The sequence below is a fragment of the Thamnophis elegans genome, chromosome 2 (assembly GCF_009769535.1).
Source record: "Thamnophis elegans isolate rThaEle1 chromosome 2, rThaEle1.pri, whole genome shotgun sequence".
Classification (NCBI taxonomy): Eukaryota; Metazoa; Chordata; class Lepidosauria; order Squamata; family Colubridae; genus Thamnophis; species Thamnophis elegans.
Window position 1 is genome coordinate 42,911,697 of NC_045542.1, and position 17,799 is coordinate 42,929,495.

Genomic DNA, 17,799 nt, shown 5'->3' on the forward strand with positions numbered 1-17,799 from the left:
ACTTAACTTTTTAAAAGAGTAAGTTACCATAAAAACATATTCACTATTTATTGAAATAAAAAAAAAGACTTATAAAACTAAACACAAATGTTGGAAAGGATCTTACATAAAGCATCGGTTACTAATAAAACAGATTGAGAAGTCAGACTGGACTCATTATGCACTCCTATAATACAGAGGTGGACTCTTAGGCTCATCCCGACACATCAGCTCTCCACCCTCAACCAGTCTCCAGAACAATCCTATAAAAATTACTCCAAAGCTCCCTTTGCATTGCAGTAGTGCAGCAAACCACAAGTAAACAACTACCTGTTAACCTGTTATTCCAAATAGAGATTGAAAAGGCAACAGGCATTTTGTGCAATTTTAACAATTTCTTTTTTTAAAGTTGAAATATCACACAGTGCTGTCCCCCTTCACAGAAGGCAGAGAGCTGCTAGGCTCATCATGTTGGAGGACGGCCCCTGTTCTGTAAGCTGTGGAAGTGCGCCTCCTTCAAGATCTGGTTGATGTGGAAGTAAGGGCCTTGGCATAGTGCAGACTGCTCGTGGAAAGACTGAGGAGGAGTCACAGGACTTGATCCTGGCATTATCTGGGGTAAGCTGGTGTCTGTCCCGGTAGCTCTGTCAGGACTGCTTATGTTGCTGCTGCTGCTATAGCTGCTGGTACTGCCACTCTCACTGCTGGAAGACTGTGGAACAAGACATACAGGGAGGCTGATCATCATAACTTGCCAAAAGCAACTTTATATCTCAAGCATTTTTCTGGAGAAGTCTGTACCAAAAACATGATCATTCTGTTTCTATAGGGAAACATTGCAATAAGCAAGTTAAACATGCAGGTCCAGCAATAATTTGATGTACTTTCAATTCCACTGGGGGAAAAACATGCCTTGCCACAAACCCCAAATGTCATATTTATATTTTCAAATATTCAAATAATTGATCTGAGGCTGAAATTTAACAATCTTAAGCACCATACTGTTACATATAAAACTGAATTGCTTTGAGTGAGTCAGTCTACCCATCTATCACTGTTATCTCCCACTAAACATCTGATGAAGCAAGGTATAGTTAATTCCTCAACAGATTATTTGTCCCTGCTACCATATTTGTTAAGCCGCAATGGGAGATTTTAAAACTGAATTCAAATAGTTAATGTTTAATTACACCTTCACACAAATATAAAATGTTAAGAGTTGCACTAATATAATATTCCTTGATGGGTACAAATTATGTTTAACACTAGAAGGATTCATTCATGCACATACATAATGTCAACTGCCAGGAAGGCAAATAGTCACCTCCCTTATAGGCAGAGAGAATTCCAGCTGCCTATCTCATTCCATCATTATTATAATTTCCATAGCTAACTTAGTAAGCAATGGGCAAATGAAGACATCAGAGAAAACCAAGGTGAAAGATACTGCTTGGATTAACACATCACAGTGAGCCATAATGTGACTCTTTGCTTTACTTGAACAAATTCAGGTAATGAAAAGTTAACAGATACCATGTTGCTGCTGTTCAAGATATTAGATCTGAATATGAACATTCAATGAGTTTCTGATGAAAATCACTGTGAATGCTGCCTTGCGTTACAGAACAAGAAAACAAAAGCATACATATTGAAAATTTACATTTGAAAGAAAAGCTTATAAATCAAATGCACCAGGACTATCTATTTTAATGTAAACAAAACTAATAAACTAAATTATATGCTTCGTCCTAAGAGGGTCAGTACACTGCAATTCACTCTGAGTTGGAGGGAATATTACTAATCATGCATGAGCTTCCAAATTAATCTTTAGAGATCCTTGTTGGGAGGGAATAGTGCAAACACACAGAATAATACTGGCTTTCTTTTCACGACAGACATGCCAGACAAATTATGATAAAAATGACTGGTATTAATCCTTAACATTTTCAAGATGCTCCGCATGCTGCACAATGCATTGTAAGCCAAGGCATTCATATTAAAAGGTGTTATGTAAAAGTTCTGGTTCACAAAAGTCCGGAGAAATGGCACAGGTTAGTATCTCTGGAAAGCAACTGAAACAAAATTTAAGAGGAATAAATTATAAATAGCCCAAATTAGCAAGCATAATGTAAGAAGGAAAACTGATCCATATTTGTGAGACTAAGAGAAAGGGGAAGGATGATAATCACAAAAATAGGGAAAAGAAAAAGAAGTTTGGGGAAACAGAAGGAGGAAAAGAATTAAAACTGGAATTTTTGAGAGCACAAGAGAAAATGGTTAAAAAAGGAAGAAAGGTAAAAAATTACATTAGTAAACTAAAGAGAATAGTAGTAAGAGTGTTATTGTGATGTAACTAATTAAGAAATAAAGAAATGATAATATATTGTTAATTGTAGAAAAAATTGAAAGAAATGCTCTCTATGTTTAAATTGAATTAGAGAACAGATGCTGTTTATAGCAAAATATACCAATGGAAAAAATAAGAAATGAAAATTTGGTGTAATTTTGAAGAGGCAATTGAAGATATTGTTTATGTATTAAGAAAAAATAACCATAAAGATGAGAAATAATGGAAGATAATTTGGTGGAAAGTGAAAACGAAACTATGATGTAAAAAGGACTATGTAAATGAGACGATGTAAAAGAAAAGAACCGGACAACTCTTTGTTCCTATAATATGTGTAATTTATATTAAAAAATAAAAAAAACCTTGAATGGAAAAAAAGAAAGGGGAAGGATGTAATGGATTTGAACAGAGGAGGTTTAATCTTCTGGGGTGGAATTGATGAACACAAAGTTCACAATGATGGAAGCTAGCATGCAGGCCTGATTATGAATGACTGGACTAAAATATATTTCAGAAAACAAAGTGCTACATACAAAAGTAGCCACTGGTGACACTTGTATGTCATGTTTCTCTGAATGTTGGCGATGTCACAACAACTGATAAATTTGAAGAAAATTTGCAACATAATGAATGGGATCTTCTAGGTAATGTGTATAAAATGAGAAAGCACTAGAACAAATAATTGGACCATTCTGGGATAAGAATAAATAACAATGGATATTGGTGTGTATCTACTTAAAAAAGATTTGTTGAAAAGTACGAATGCTTTGTTTATGATGAATACAAGGAAAGTAGTGAAAGATAAAAGATAATAAAGAGTTCTGAATGTGGGAGAGCTCCTTTTCCATAGAACCAACAGCGAACCTTGGGAAACAATGGAAATTTTAAAATATTCCAAAGCAGCAAATAGATGAAGAGAAAATGCAAATCCAATATTGAGAAGTATGAGACAAATTAATCTCCCAATTAATGACAAAAGAAACGGCATAAGGAAAGATTTGGAAGCAGCGGCTTGTAACAGATGGAGGAGAAATATGTTACAGGGCCCAAGAATAATATAGAGTTATGCTAATGAGAGCTACAAAAAAAGCACTCATGAAGGAACAAAGTGAATTTTAGATATGCTATGTGATGCAACAAGGAATACAGAACTGAAAATTAATGTGTTTAACATCCAGGTATTTGTTGTACGTTTGACAAACAATGAAATTGTGCACATGAGGAAATATTTACTAAGGAAGGGATAATGAAGAAAATGTAAAGCAAACAAATATTGGTAGAAAGGCAGTGGATAGTACGCAATGAACTGTTAGGAATATTTGTCAAAAGAAACAAAAATGATTTTGTAGAAGAGCTTAATCCTGAAAGGGAACAGCATGACAGAATGCATGTAAAAATACTTCAGCTACAAAAAGTATTCACACACTCTGTTAATAGGATAATATATTAACTGCCAAAGCAAAACTATATTGAAACCATCTTACCTCTGTATCCCACGAATCCTGAAAGACAGCATTTCGGCTACCACGTTTAGTTTGTGGAACTGGCCCATCCTCCTCTATGCCATTTCGTCTTCTCTTCCTGCAGCAAAAATTGGGGAGCAGTAGAATAAGCTCAGTATACTTTTAGAAGATACAATTACAGCTAACACACTGTTTAAAACTATTCATTTTTTCCATCTGCCCATTGCTACAAAGATATCAGCCATTAAACCCAGAAAAAAGCCGTATCAAAAGGTGCAATTCATCCTCTAAAGCAGTGGCCCCCAACCTTTCCAGATTGGCAGCCTGGGCCAACGGATGTGTGTCTAAGTGGCAGGTGCATGTGCGTGAACAGCTCCATTTATGCAAACAGCATGCGTGCACGCCCTTCCCTCATGGAGCTGTCCGTGCAAGAGTGCTTGCATTGCGCACTAAGCTCCAATTGCGTGGCAGGCACTTGTATTTGTGTGCAAAACTCCACTTACACGAGTGGAGGGTGCTTGGCTCGTGCATAAATGTTCACTTGCACAAGTGCCCTCTGCTCACACAAGTGGAGCTTGACAAGTGGGTGCTTGTCCATTTCTCCTGCTGCCTGGTTTTGAATAGACTGGTAGGGCCTGGGGGGTTTAAAGCATCTTTCATTATCCTATGCTAGTTTAAAAAACATGTACAGATTAATTATCTTTTAAAGTTGAATTTTAAACTTCATCTAGATGCTTAGAAATCTCAGTGCAGTAAGAATCATCTCAGTAGCAACCATTTTAAAATGAAACGTATCCTGAATGTCTGGCAATGAAAAATAGTTACAGGTGGTTCTCAACTTACAACCATTCAGTTTAGTGACTATTCAAAGTTACTGCAGTGCTGAAAAAAGTTACTCAAGACTGTTTTCCCCACTTATAACCATTGCAGCATCCCCATGGTCACAGGAACCAATTTTGGATGCTTGGCAACTGGCTCATATTTGTGATGGTTTCAGTGTCCTGGGATCACCTTTTGCAATCTTCAAATAAACAAAGTCAATGGGGAAGCCAGAACAACCATATTACTGACATAACAACTGCAGTGATTCACTTAACAATTGTGGCAAGAAATGTCATAGAATGGAGCAAAACTCACTTAATAATTGTTGCTTAGCAACACAAATTTTGGGTCAATTGTAGTCATAAGTTAAGAATTACCTGTCTGCTTCTCATCCTAATGGTCTATTAGATTATCAGGATTTATTTTATCTGTTATAAATGTCAGCAGTTCAAGATGGGTATGATAAGTGTTATTTTAAGTCCAAAGCAAACACAAATTTTGAGAAAAAAGCATTTTCTGTTTTTAAATGAGCATAACTTCCATATGGATATTCTTTCTCCTTTGTTATGTTCAAAAGCACCAATATATCTGGTACAATATTTCAGATGAGCTCACAAAATGAAGAGGATTATTCATAAACAAACATTTTTAATGCTCTAAAAAGACTGAAGCAAGTTTAAAAGTCATACTAGAGTCTTGAAAGTTTGGTAGAGATATAAAAAAATATGACGATCTATTTATTCAGTCGTTCAATTTGGGGGTATTTCTTTGTCTTGTTTATATACAGTTATTGTATGAGAATTTTTTCTAAGTGAGATGTGATTTTGAAAATTATTTTGTTTTCCAATTATGAACATTAACTATTTAACATATTGAATAGATCTAATGACTATTTTTTTCTGAGGTTTCTCTAAATATGGAACCATGATAAGTTCTACCAAGCTGTACAAAAATCTATCAGACAATGAACCAATAAAGCAGCATATTGTAATTTGAAACAGGCTTCAGGTTTTGACAGAAATGCATTTACAAGTATTGCATAGTTGGCCTTAATGTGCTACCAACATATTACATGTTCTCATAAATAACACCAGAGGAGCACAGCTGCTAAATACATTTAGGATTCCATTGCAAGCTTATAAGCTGTATCTCCATTTTTAATCTCAACTCAGCCATAAATTCACTGAATGGCTTTTAGAAAAATTACAAACCCCTTCTTTCTATATTCAAATGTTTACATCTGGTAACTTTGTAATATTAATTGAAGGCCTGCTTTGCAAGGCCTTAAAGAATGGCCGTGAAAGTGGTTAAAGAGATAAGATTTGCTTCTGAGAAACTTCAGGGTCAAATTTCTATTCTGTCATCAAATTGATAGAAGGATCTCGGCTCAAGCACAATTTCTTGACAGCTTTTTCCCTGAATGCCATCACTCTGCTAAACGACTAATCCCCATAACAGTCAAATTATGTACTAGGACTGTATTATTATTATTATTCTCTTCCTTCCTAGTACCTATCTCTTCCCACTTATGACTATAACCATATTGCTTGTATCTTTAACATTTATATTGTTTCATTTGTTTCCTAGTATAATTTGATTGCTTATTAGTGACCTATGACTATCACTAAGTGTTGTATCTTATGATTCTTGATGAACGTATTCTGTTTTATTTTATTTTAATGTATACTGAGAGCATATGCACCAAAGACAAATTCCTTTATGTGTCCAATCACACTTGGCCAATAAAGAATTCTATTCTATTCTATTAAATGTTCCTGCAAAAATAAAAAAAAATAAGAGTATATACCAGCCTAAACCAATTCAAGGAAAAATAAAATAGAATCATAAAAAAGCAGCAGTCGAAAAGAACGATCAAAACGCAGAGACCCCTGGATTATTATTACAAAGGAAAGATGGAAAAAAGTGGAAAATGCGAGGTGCCCATTTAACCCGCTGGGCCAAACCCGAGTCGAAATCAGACGGCCCATGTTCACCTCCAATCTTTCCCATCGCGTTTGTACCCCACTTCCCAGGCTCCCCAGCCGGCTAATAAGGAGCGAGGCGGCTGCAGATGGGCGATGGGGGAAAACAGCTGAGGAAGGCAGGCAACCCAGATTTCCGCCCGCAAAGACGCAGCTGACGCGAAGGCTTGGAGGCAACAACCACGGCAATGACCGCACAATCGCCTTCAGGAGCCCCTCGGATCGCCTGGCCTCCCTCGGGCTCTTCTCCTCCTAGCTGGGTCGCCCTCGCCTTTTCTGGCTTTTTGGGCCTGGCTAGGTGGCTAAGACGCTGAGCTTGTCGATCAGGAAGGTCGGCAGCTCGGCGGTTCGACTCCCTAGTATAATATAGGCAGGGGGGTTGGACTAGATGACCTCCAAGGACCCTTCCAACTGTTACTGTTTTCTGCCCGCGGCTGCTTCAAGCTCTCCCCCCTCCCCCGCCTCCCCGAGACCATCCCGTTTTCCGCGGCCGTTTTCACCTCTGTCTCGCTCCTCGTTCGCCGGGCAGCGGCCCCCGGCAACTCATGGCCGGGCTGGGCCCCAGTCCGCTCGGACCCCAAGCAGCGAAGATGGCAGGCCGCCGCGATCCGGCTCCCAAACAACCTTCTCCCTTCCCCCCCACCTCTTCCTTCTTTCTCTATCCAAGCCCAGCAGAGTCCTCTTCCGGTGTGCACGCCTCCTGCGCAAGCGCAATGAAGCAGCGCGGCCGGGACCGCCTCTGGCCGGAGACGCTCTCGGCCTTGGATGGCGCAATCGCGGTGCGGCCCCCACGAAGCCGTGACTCTAGAGCGCATGTGCATAGTAAGGCTAACGGGTGACGCATACGGCACATGCACTGTCGCCCAATTTGCCTCGCTCTCCGCTCGTGGGGTCACGGTCAAAGGTTTTCATTCCGCCGGAGGCGCGTTTGTCGTTTCCAACGCTGGATTCGCGAACTGATGGTTTATCGAGTGTAGCTGAGTTCCAGTTCGGCGCGGTTTCCTCGTGAGTGAAACCTTTCTTCGTTTGCGGCTTCTTACTTCCAGGAGGGAACCCAATTTCTGGGTAAGCCTATGTGGGACTGAAGGAATTTACCTCAGAAGGAAAGTGATGGATGGAGGTTTATGTCGGCCATAGATTCCCTCAGGCTAAGATTCCCATTGGCTTTAAGGCACAGCTCTGACCTGGAAGAAATCCACCCCTCATGCTCCCGGGTTCCTTAAATTGCTGGCTTTTGGAGTGGAGAGGAGCGAGAGGAGCGACAGTTTAACTGAGGCAAACTTTAAGCGTAGGAATGAATTTAATTTGAAAAGTTTGCCTACTTGTGAAATAGTTTTGTTTGCCTGTCTGCAGCTTTTTTAGCGTCAATGTAGCATCGTGATGGGGATCTGTAACGCTGATTCTTGCCATGAGAGACTGGATCACAGGAGCTTTTATTGAGAAATTGCTGGTTTAAGCAATTTTTGGTTTTTATTATTATGTGGTTAATCTTTGGCGAGATTCGCAGCCTTTGGGGCTGGTTGGTAGTTCAACAGCTCTAGCCCTAACCCAGGACCTAGGAACTGTTAAGGTAATGTTGAAAGAAATGTCCTTCTGGGTTCAGCTCCAAGTGGGGAAGAAGACACTGGAGACATGGAGGCTGCTTGGAAAGATAGTTTATTGTTGGACAGGGCCACATGGCTTGAGCCCTGTACAGAAAAGGTGATCACATGTTTCAATGTTGATGGAGAAGAAGAGAGAAGGCTGAGGAAGGGGCTTGCTAGGCTTTTATACCCTGTTCAGTCCCACCTCTCTGTTTACTGTTCCTGTGTAAGAAATGTATTCTGACTGGTTGTCAGACTCCCATGGTGCCATGCAGGGGGCTACTCTGTAGGCTGTGATGAGTTCTCAGTTGCCTTGTGGTCAGTTGAGTAATATCCCTTCCCCCTACAGCCTCAGTGAGAAGTCTTTATTATGTAAAGTGGGCTGGCCTGGCCATCTTAATGGCCCATTAGCTGGGGATGGGCAGAAAGCTATAGGCAACTATTGTCTTTTAAAACATGTTTCTTTTCACATCCAGAGAAACATTCTGCCTTTTCCATATTTCCTAGGATATTTCATTTTTCTGGGAGAGGGCTGGATGATAACTTCCCACAGTAACGTTGGAGGACATAAGCTGTTCCAAGTAGGGTGGTTTTTTGTAGAATCAGAATGTTCAAGCCCAATAAATTTAGAATTTCCAAATAGCGAGGTAGCCCTTTAGGTATTGCTCCAATTACAATTGGGACAACACACAATTTCTATTATTATTATTATTATTATTATTATTATTATTATTATTATTACTATTACTATTACTATTATTATTACTATTATTATTGGTGGTGATGGTAGTAATAGTAGTAGCATTTCAGCCACGTGACTCTTCTTTAGGTTCTTCCAAATGGTTGATCTGTGTGGTAAAATATGTTAATATAAATTCTAACAGTAGTGTATTTGTGGTAGGTCAATAGGACAGTAAACATACTATAGATGATGGTAGGAATTGTTTTCTTTAAAATATGTTTTAATAGAAAATAGGAGAAAAGTTTTACATTTATTAAAATATGAATGCACCAGTGGTGGGATTCATTTTTTTTTACTACCGGCTCTGTGGGCATGGCTTGGCAAGTGTGGCATGGCTTGGTGGGAGTGGCAGGGGAAAGTTACTGCAAAATCCCCATTTCCTCCCGATCAGCTGGGACTTGGGAGGCAGATAATAGATGTGGGCGGGGCCAGTCAGAGGTGGTATTTACCAGTTGTCTGAACTATTCAAAATTTTTGCTACCGATTCTCCAGAACTAGTGAGAACCTACTGAATACACCTCTGGAATACACACTGCGTAGTATCTCTATAGTGTATGCTTATGCATATTTGGAACAATAGTACCTGAATGAAAAATTAAAAGACTAAATGTGTTGGAAAAAAGTTTTTGGGGCATTGAACCATTTTATATCCTTGGTACACATTCCAACTGGTATTAAGAGCCGAGGTGGCGCAGTGGTTAGGGTGCAGTACTGCAGGCACTGTTCCCTCTAAGGTGCGCGGCTGCGTGGCCGCGCACGTGGCAAGAAAACACCGCGCAGCCGTTTCAAACTGCGCGCAGTGATTTCTGCCACAGGCTCCCGAAGCTGAGGGGAATAGCTGCCGCTGCCTCCTCCTCCTCCAACAGCACTGCTGGATTTGCCGCCGAGGTGAAGCCTCCAAAGCTCCCGCAGGCGCCCCACCCATGGCAGCGGCGGCGGTGCCTCCGCTCGGAGCACCTCAGCTGGGCTCTGGGTTACCCCTGCCGCCGCCTCCACCTCCGCGGTTTTTCAGAAGCCATGAGGCCTTTTTCCCTGCTCCCCCCCCCCCGCCGCCTTCCTACTAGCTCCCGCGGCCAAATTGCTCCTCAAAAGCACGGCGGAGGAGGAAGCAGGAGGGATAACACGGGGGCCAGCTCAGGTGCTCTGCGTGGAGGCTAAGTCAAGGACTGGCTGTATTGCAGAGGAGCTGGGAGCCACCCAAGGATTTCACGGTGCTACGAGGAGGAGAGTGAGCCTCTGAGCAGCTGCGGGGAGCCTGCCTGGCCAGGAGCGACCTTCGGCTGGACGGAGGGGCGAGGGCTGCCTGGAGAAACAGCGAGAGCCCTTTTGAGCTAGTGAGCAGGAACGTTTGTGGAGCACACCGGTTTTGTGTGGAGGCTCCACGCAGAGCACCTGAGCTGAAGGCTCAAGGTTGACTCAGCCTTCCATCCTTCCAAGGTGGGTGAAATGAGGACCCAGACTGTGGGGGCAGTCTGGGTCCTCATGCTGACTCTATAAACCGCTTAGAGAGGGCTGAAAGCCCTATGAAGCGGTATATAAGTCTAACTGCTATTGCTAACTGCTATTGCTAGCTCTTCTCAAATTTTTATCCAGGCAAGTTTTTCTTAACTCTGCCTATTCTTCCAATGTCTGGTTCCATTTTCTTTTTCAGGCAGAAAAATGACTGGCAACTCACCACAAATACAAATCTGTCCCTACTGCAAAAAGCAGTTTAAACGTCTCAAGTCTCACCTGCCTCACTGTAAGATGGCAGGTAGTGAAGATTCAAGAGAAGCTTTGCCTCTTCTCAGAAAAGCCTGTGATTCTGCTACATCTGAGCAGCTAAGTACTGAGAAAAAGACACAGCAAATCAGAAGCTTAGAAACTCCTCCCAAAGAAGAAAGCAAAAAGAGTAAAACTGACTTGGTAACAAAGAATGGAAGAAAAAAAAATATTGGAGTAACTGGAACAGTTGTAAACAGCAATCTGGCAGAAGACAAAGATACAGAAAAGAAAATTAAAAGTGCTAGTGAAAAATTTCCCCAAACAAAGGAAAATAAACAAAAAACTTCAGAAGAGCTTTCAGCACCAGTAGATAAAAGGCTGTTTCCAAAAATAAGTCTTCCAGAGAAGTTATCCACAGTCGAAAAAACCACTAGAGCCTCTTTACCTAAAGAAGAGATTATACCTGATCTTAGGTTAGAATCACTGACACAAAGTAGAAAAGCCACTTCAGAATCACATCAGAAACCCTGTGCAAAACAGAAGCAGAACATAGAGTCACTTGGAGAGCAGCGTGTGTCCCTTTCAACAAATAATTTCATTGAGAGTCTTCAACCAATTAATCAAGGTCTTGGTGGCAGAATAGAACAAATCACTACCTCTCATCATGTGACAGCATTAGAAAACAGATGTGAATCCTCTGGTCATAATAGATTGTCAAATGAAAATATGCTTGATAACAGTAAGACAGAACAGTGGCCTCTGAAATCAGGGTCAGAAGGAGCAAACATTGCTTCGGCCAACAGGCAGCAAATTATTACAGGCAATGTGGACAAGAAGAACATTTTAGAACTTGAAAGAAATGTCAAAAGTGGAAGCACAGAAAATGACATGTTCTCAATTAAAACATGCACATCACAGGACCGCGTTGTTGTAGACAGCTATGGAAAGGTTATCAGAGGTCCAGTCCACTTGCTTAAAAGTAAGTTAAATGCAAATTCCTTATTTCTCAAAGCAGAGGATTATCTTAAGGAACACCACATTGATCCAGATCCTAAGCCAAATATGTGTCCCACATTCACAGAAGTTCTCAGAGAAATGAGAATTGATAAAGCTACTACTACCAGTAGTTACTTAAGTGCTTTGGAGAAAAATGCATATTTGAGCTCACGAGCCTTTGAGACAAAAGAAGGTAAAAATTCAGTGACAGGTTTAAAAAAACTCGCTACAAGAATTAGAAGTGACTACTTTTCCAGAACAAAACATAAAACTACCTTCATTAGGACTGGAGTGGTTCTCTGAACTGTATCCCAATTATCAGAGGCTGGCCTCATTTTTAGAGAGACAATCAGAGTGGGATACCAAAATATCAGAAGTTCACATTCTGCTTTGTGGCAATAAGAAAGGTAAAAGTTTTTAATCGCACAAATTTCAAAAAAGGAATATAGCTGCTCAATGGATTGGTTCAAATAGTTATTAATTCATGAATGCTGTATGCTCTAAGAGACATAAATACAGGTAGTAGTCTTCAACTTATGATCACAGTTGAGTCTAAAATTTATGTTGCTGAGAAGTGAGAAATTTATTGTGAGTTTTGCCCCATTTTATGACTTTTCTTGCCATATTTGTTCAGTGAATCAACTGCAGTTGTTAAATTAGCAACATGGTTGTTAAGTGAATCTGGTTTCCCCATTCACTTTGCTTGTCAGAAGGTCTCTAAAGGAGATCACATGAGCCCGGGACACTGCAACCGTCATAAATATGAGTCAGTTGCCAAGCATCTGAATGTAAATCACATGACCATGGGAATGATGAAATGGTCATAAGTGTGAAAAATAGTCATAACTCACTTTTTTCAGTGCTGTTATAACTTTGGCCACTAAGTGAACTATTGTGAGTCGAGGACTACCTGTATTTATGTGCATAGTATAAATTACTGTTTGATAGAATCAGTATATTCTCTGGGACATATTTAATTTCAATTTGTCAGCCTAAATCAGGGCTGTCAAACGTCTGGCCCAGGGGCTGGATGAGTCACTTGCTGGCCACGCTGGTTTAACGAAGGGGGAAAAAAGGTCCCAATATGTCACATGACGTTGCTGACGATGTGAGTTTGACACCCCTTGCCTAAATTGAATTTGTGCCAGGGCAGACTAGGACAGTCTTTGAAATAGCATAATTTTTCAAAGGAACCAAGAATAACAAGATTATATGCTATAAGATATATATGTTTTTTTTAACAAACTGAAGTGAGCATGATTTGCAGCACTTCTTTAAATTGAGGTTTACTTAAGAGGCTGAGAATGTTGTTCTAAGTCCCTCCTTGAGAGATGGAATGGCTATTAAATAGATGTATGTGTCACGTAAGTGTATAATGTCTGTTTTGTTTTGTTTTTTGTCCTTATATATAACAGAATATTTGTGTGCGCAGAAATATTGTCATTTACTTTGGGGACGCAAGCAAACTATCTGTAGTATCTGCATAAAAGTCCTTGAAAATGTTTTGAGATCTTTTGTGGTTAATATATAATGCTGTATTTCAGAGCATATCCGTTATCACCTAGTGCAAAATACCTGCTATTAAGAGGTGAAAATTGAATCACATGTTCATTTCTGGAATAATACATAGTAATAAAATAAATGATAGGATAATATTTTACATGCCTGAAATGTATTTATAAGATATTGCAAACTCTGTTCTGTTTGATGCATTGTGTTAGGCCAAAGCATATTTATCCATGACTTATTAAACAACCTACCATTGTCTGCGCTATCAGCACATGCCAAACCAAAGCTGCATAAGCCACATGGTAGCTTGGCATAGTATAGTCACCTAGCCACTCTTTTTCCTGCTACAGGCATGGCAGATTTTTAGAAGAAGCCACTCTACATGGATTGTAATGTACAAAATTGAGGAGCAGATAATATTTGTTTAATTATAATATTAAATATTTGCATTTGGTTTTTTAAAAACCAGGTGTTATAATACCAGGAAACAAGAGAAAAAACATTCTTTTTTCTGCTGAAATGTTCTGCTCTGTTGTTTCCCTGCAAAGAACAGCATGAAAATGATTTCTTTAGACATTCTGCTTTCTAGATGTGCAGATCAAAATATCCCTTGTTTAACTATTGTTCTGAGCACAAAATGGAAGTATATTGGAAGTATTTTAATCTTAAAATAGAGCTGTCCTATCAAAATCATTGTTCTAAGCCCAAACAGCCAGATTTGCACCTTAGGTGGCACATTTTATGCTTATGACAAATTAGAATAAAATGAAACATTGTACCTATTCGGAAGTGCAGTTTTATCACAAGCTTGCTTTTGCTGTTCTATGCAAGGTAGGATATTGTACTTCAAAGATTATCTTGAAAGCCAACATACTGCTATCTATATCCCTACCGACTAAAATCCATGTTCAATGTATTGACACACATTCAGAATGAATGTTAGGAACCATAGTCTTATTTACTGGCCATCTATTTTGTTATTAAACTAAAAATAAACCCACCTATTCCAATGAACATTATAGCTTACATTGGAGGGAAGCATCAAATATTCTACCAGGAAACACTACAGTACCTTGGTGTCCCTGAGAAGAAATGAAAATATAGGTTATAGTCAGCCTTGGAAAGTTGCAAAGAGGGCTTGCATAAAATGTAAACCAACATCTAGCTGTTTTGTCTCTCAGTTCCTCTGGCAGAAAAGAACCTAAAGGATATCAAACCTGGGGGTCTGCCCCAGGGGATACTTGGAGCAACATTCAGAGGTGAGAGCAAGTTGCATTCTGGTTTAAAATAGGCGAAAGCTTCTGGTTTAAAATAGGCGAAAGCTTTGTTATAACAACCAGGGACTAGCAGGAGAAGATGGCTGGAGTCCAGCTTTTGTTGTGAATGATGAAGGATTTCGCTTGTGTCTCATAAAACTATTGTTCTCCAATAGCCTGGAATGGATATTTGAACAGGAACATCAATGTGAAAAAGTATGGATTGCCTGGGATTTCTCTGCTGCTGCTGGGCTTGTGTACCCTTGGCTATGCCTGGAGATATGATCATATTAGTAAGTGTTTCTTCCCTTGTATTTATGATTTTATCTGAGAAATGGATTATGTGGGTGTTGGTGGGTTTGGATTGGAATGGGTATGTCAGTGGCTGGATTTGATTCTTAAGCCATTTGGTTACAGGCTGAATACCTTGCATGATTTTTAAAAGCCATGGTTTGTTTAGTTATAGTTTGTTGAATATGCATAGATTTATACGCTTGCAAGAAACATAAGTCATAATTTAAAAATTGCAAGTATTGATTCCTAAGCCAAACCCAAATAAATCGCATAGCTTTGTGTGGTTTAGAAAATAGTTTGAATTCTAACTTTTACTGCATAAATACATAACTATTCTTATATATCACACTGTCACAGTGCAGAATTATACGCTATTGTGTTTGAAAGTTAAGTTCTAGTAGAATTTACTCCCAACATTGGATGGGGCTTTAGGTATTCATATTTATTTGAATATTAGGGAAAATCAGCAGGGAAGTTACACTGATGTAGATATATCTGTGATTCAGTGCATATAATTATTATAATAATAACTCTTGTTTTTTGCCCCTGCTGCTGAAGAATTTAAGCGGAGGAAAGGTCCGGATGAAGATGCAACAGTATAAATATTACACATTTGCGTACTGCTCAGTCATGCACCTTACCTTGGATCTGGTCAGTAAAGTGGACATTATCTGTACTGGAGAAGTTACATGAAAATATTTTGACTAGTAACTTGGCATCTCTTTAGAAAAGATAATCTCCCATGGTATGGACATTTTTTTGTTGATAAAAAAAATCTCTAATCCTGATTTTTTCTGGGCAGGATCTGTCTGTTTTGTACCATTTGCAGTGTTATTTGCGATTTCTTTTGACCTGTGGAATGCAATTAGAGGAGAAGGTGCTCTCTGGGATGTCCTCTGCCACCTGGGGCCTCTGCAAGTGCTGGGAGTGGAAGAGTACAGTGGGCCAGGTCCGGGAGATGGTCTCAGTGGACCTTAGTGGGGGAAGACAAGACATCCCACTAAGGGTACATTAGGGCTTATTTTCTTCCCTGTCCTGTTAAATATTTATGTGAAACTGCTGAGAGAGATCCTCCGTTGGTTTGGTAAAGATGACATCAGTGTACTGATGAGCCATAGCTCTTCATTACACTGGAAGCTTAACTGGGGAGCTGTGGAAGTCCTGATTTAAATGGAACAAAGCTGACTGAATTGAAACCTAACAAGACAGAGTTCCTGTTCTTTTCATTTATTGTGAGGTAGGTGGTTCCTTATAGCAGCTGTCCCCAACCTTTGTGGTTTGGCAGGCCGACACAATGCACATGCAGCCCTTGTACGAGCAGTGGGCCAGTGTGCATGTGAATACTCACCAGCTCACCGCTCGTGCAAGTTGAGCTGCTTGCACCTGCGAGCTCCAGCCAGCCATTCACGTGGCCCAATTCTGAATAGGCCAGGTTGGGGACCCCTGCCTTATAGAGCCAGGCTGTAAGCCCTTTTTAGCTTTGAATTCTGAAACCAATTTTTTGAACCTGATATATGTAGAAAATAATTACTAAGATCTTTATATTCTAGAGTAATCTTCATTGTTTTCATCTAGCTGCTACAGACTGAACTTTCCAGATACTTTACAGGTATAGTTGTATATTTGGTATTTTGCAATGGCCTCAGTAATATGTATCCAAAATGTAACTTTGTTAAAAAATCAGACTTTTTTTAGGAGTGGCTATTGTGCAAATACAGACCTTACTATTGCTGTCCCCTTGAAAGTCCAGTCACAACACTGAATCAAAGAACATTCCTGTCTGTGCTTTAGCAGTAGCACAACTTCCATCTCAAATATTCCAAATCAAGAGTGTCAAGCCAAACTTTCACCTAACCATCAGCATTGACATTTTGTAGAATTCATTTCAGTTTGTTCTTTAATTCAGTGTACTATTTTGCTCAGGCATCCTGTCAGCCACTTCCTTGTATTAAATCTTGAAGAACGAGGTAATACTAGCGCCCAGCAGCTTCTTGTAGCCATCAAATAAAATATCTTCCAGAGGATTGTCTTGTTTTCAACCAACTAAAGTGTGAATTGCAATGGTTAGCCCAGCTGAAATGGGTTCATTTCATGGGTTCATTTTAGCCCAAATATTAGTATAATTCAGCTAAAGATTTGAGACAGGTGTGTTTGGGGAAGCATGGAATCATCTCCAGATACAGAAAAGGCATCATTTGTCATTGTATTTGAAGGTAACACACAAGATACAGGGGAAGCTGTGCCGCATGCACAATTTTGCATTCTAGCACTTTATTACCACCTACCATCAGGCCCATTACTTGCTTTCTGCTCAGTTGTCAAAGTGCATCAATGTTAGCACCAGCGAGCATCTTAAAAACAAAGCAGTGCGTGTTTGTCACAAAATTTGGCCTGTAAAGCACAATATTTGGTTGCCTCTCTGACTACTTGACTGGTCAGGTTTTCTAATGTCGGTGTATGATTCATTGGAAGAAAATGATTAAGCAAGATACCTTGTTAAGGCCTGCATCAAGCAAGCATCACTACCCTCGGGGTCCCTGCTCAGGTAGGTGGGGATGGGAAGAGGAATCTCAGGAGACCCTCTGGGTAGTGCTTTCACTGTCATCTGTTAGCTCAGAAAAGTGGTTCATTCTGTCTCAGGGATATCTTGAAGAATTTGCTGTTTATATCAGGCCTCCCACGCAAGCAAGCGAGATAATACGTGCAAATCTGGCCGACTACATTACAGAGTCGCCCTGCAATAAGTTGAGCAACGTATAATTTTGTAATATAAACACATTTGATAAAGATGCAGTTGCTATCATCTACTTTATACATTACAGATATTATTTAGATATAAACACCGTATACGGAATAGGTAGTCTGGCACTCTTTGGAAGCAGGGCCACCTGTCTAGAAATAAGGCAGTTTCTTCTGGAACTTCACCCTCCCTCCCCCCAGGGAGAGCCAGAGCAAACTCACTTCCTTGACTTCTGATAAAGTGGCTTTCTGTGACTTGCCACACCCCTTATGACTGTGAATGAAGAAGAGCCCCTCTTGGCAACTATTATGGGAACATGGATGACATGCTTTAAGAATTCCAAATAGCAATAGCAGTTAGACTTATATATCGCTTCATAGGG

The 17,799-nt window shown here is 40.0% G+C and overlaps 2 protein-coding genes across 6 annotated transcripts; one reads left to right on the forward strand and one right to left on the reverse strand.

The window, feature by feature from the left end:
* Positions 1-34: 34 nt before the first annotated feature.
* FAM104A (family with sequence similarity 104 member A) lies at positions 35-7,275 on the reverse strand. Its single transcript, XM_032208763.1, has 3 exons — positions 7,094-7,275; positions 3,811-3,907; positions 35-691 (listed from the first exon to the last, which is right to left on the reverse strand). Exons 1-3 carry the CDS (start codon positions 7,138-7,140, stop codon positions 446-448), a joined length of 390 nt encoding a protein of 129 aa, XP_032064654.1. The 5' UTR covers positions 7,141-7,275; the 3' UTR covers positions 35-445.
* Positions 7,276-7,382: 107 nt separating this feature from the next.
* C2H17orf80 (chromosome 2 C17orf80 homolog) lies at positions 7,383-17,143 on the forward strand. 5 transcript variants are annotated; one of them, XM_032208761.1, is made up of 5 exons: positions 7,394-7,658; positions 10,570-11,601; positions 14,309-14,386; positions 14,560-14,676; positions 15,236-17,143. In XM_032208761.1, the coding sequence occupies exons 2-5, from the start codon at positions 10,578-10,580 to the stop codon at positions 15,277-15,279; spliced, it is 1,263 nt and encodes a 420-aa protein (XP_032064652.1). In that variant the 5' UTR covers positions 7,394-7,658; positions 10,570-10,577; the 3' UTR covers positions 15,280-17,143. The 5 variants fall into 5 exon arrangements, 2 of the variants coding, with proteins under 2 accessions (XP_032064652.1, XP_032064653.1); XM_032208762.1 differs by lacking the exon at positions 14,309-14,386 and having other exon boundaries at positions 7,398-7,658; XR_004254597.1 differs by lacking the exons at positions 14,309-14,386; positions 15,236-17,143 and having other exon boundaries at positions 7,383-7,598; positions 10,570-12,025; positions 14,560-14,646.
* Positions 17,144-17,799: the final 656 nt, after the last annotated feature.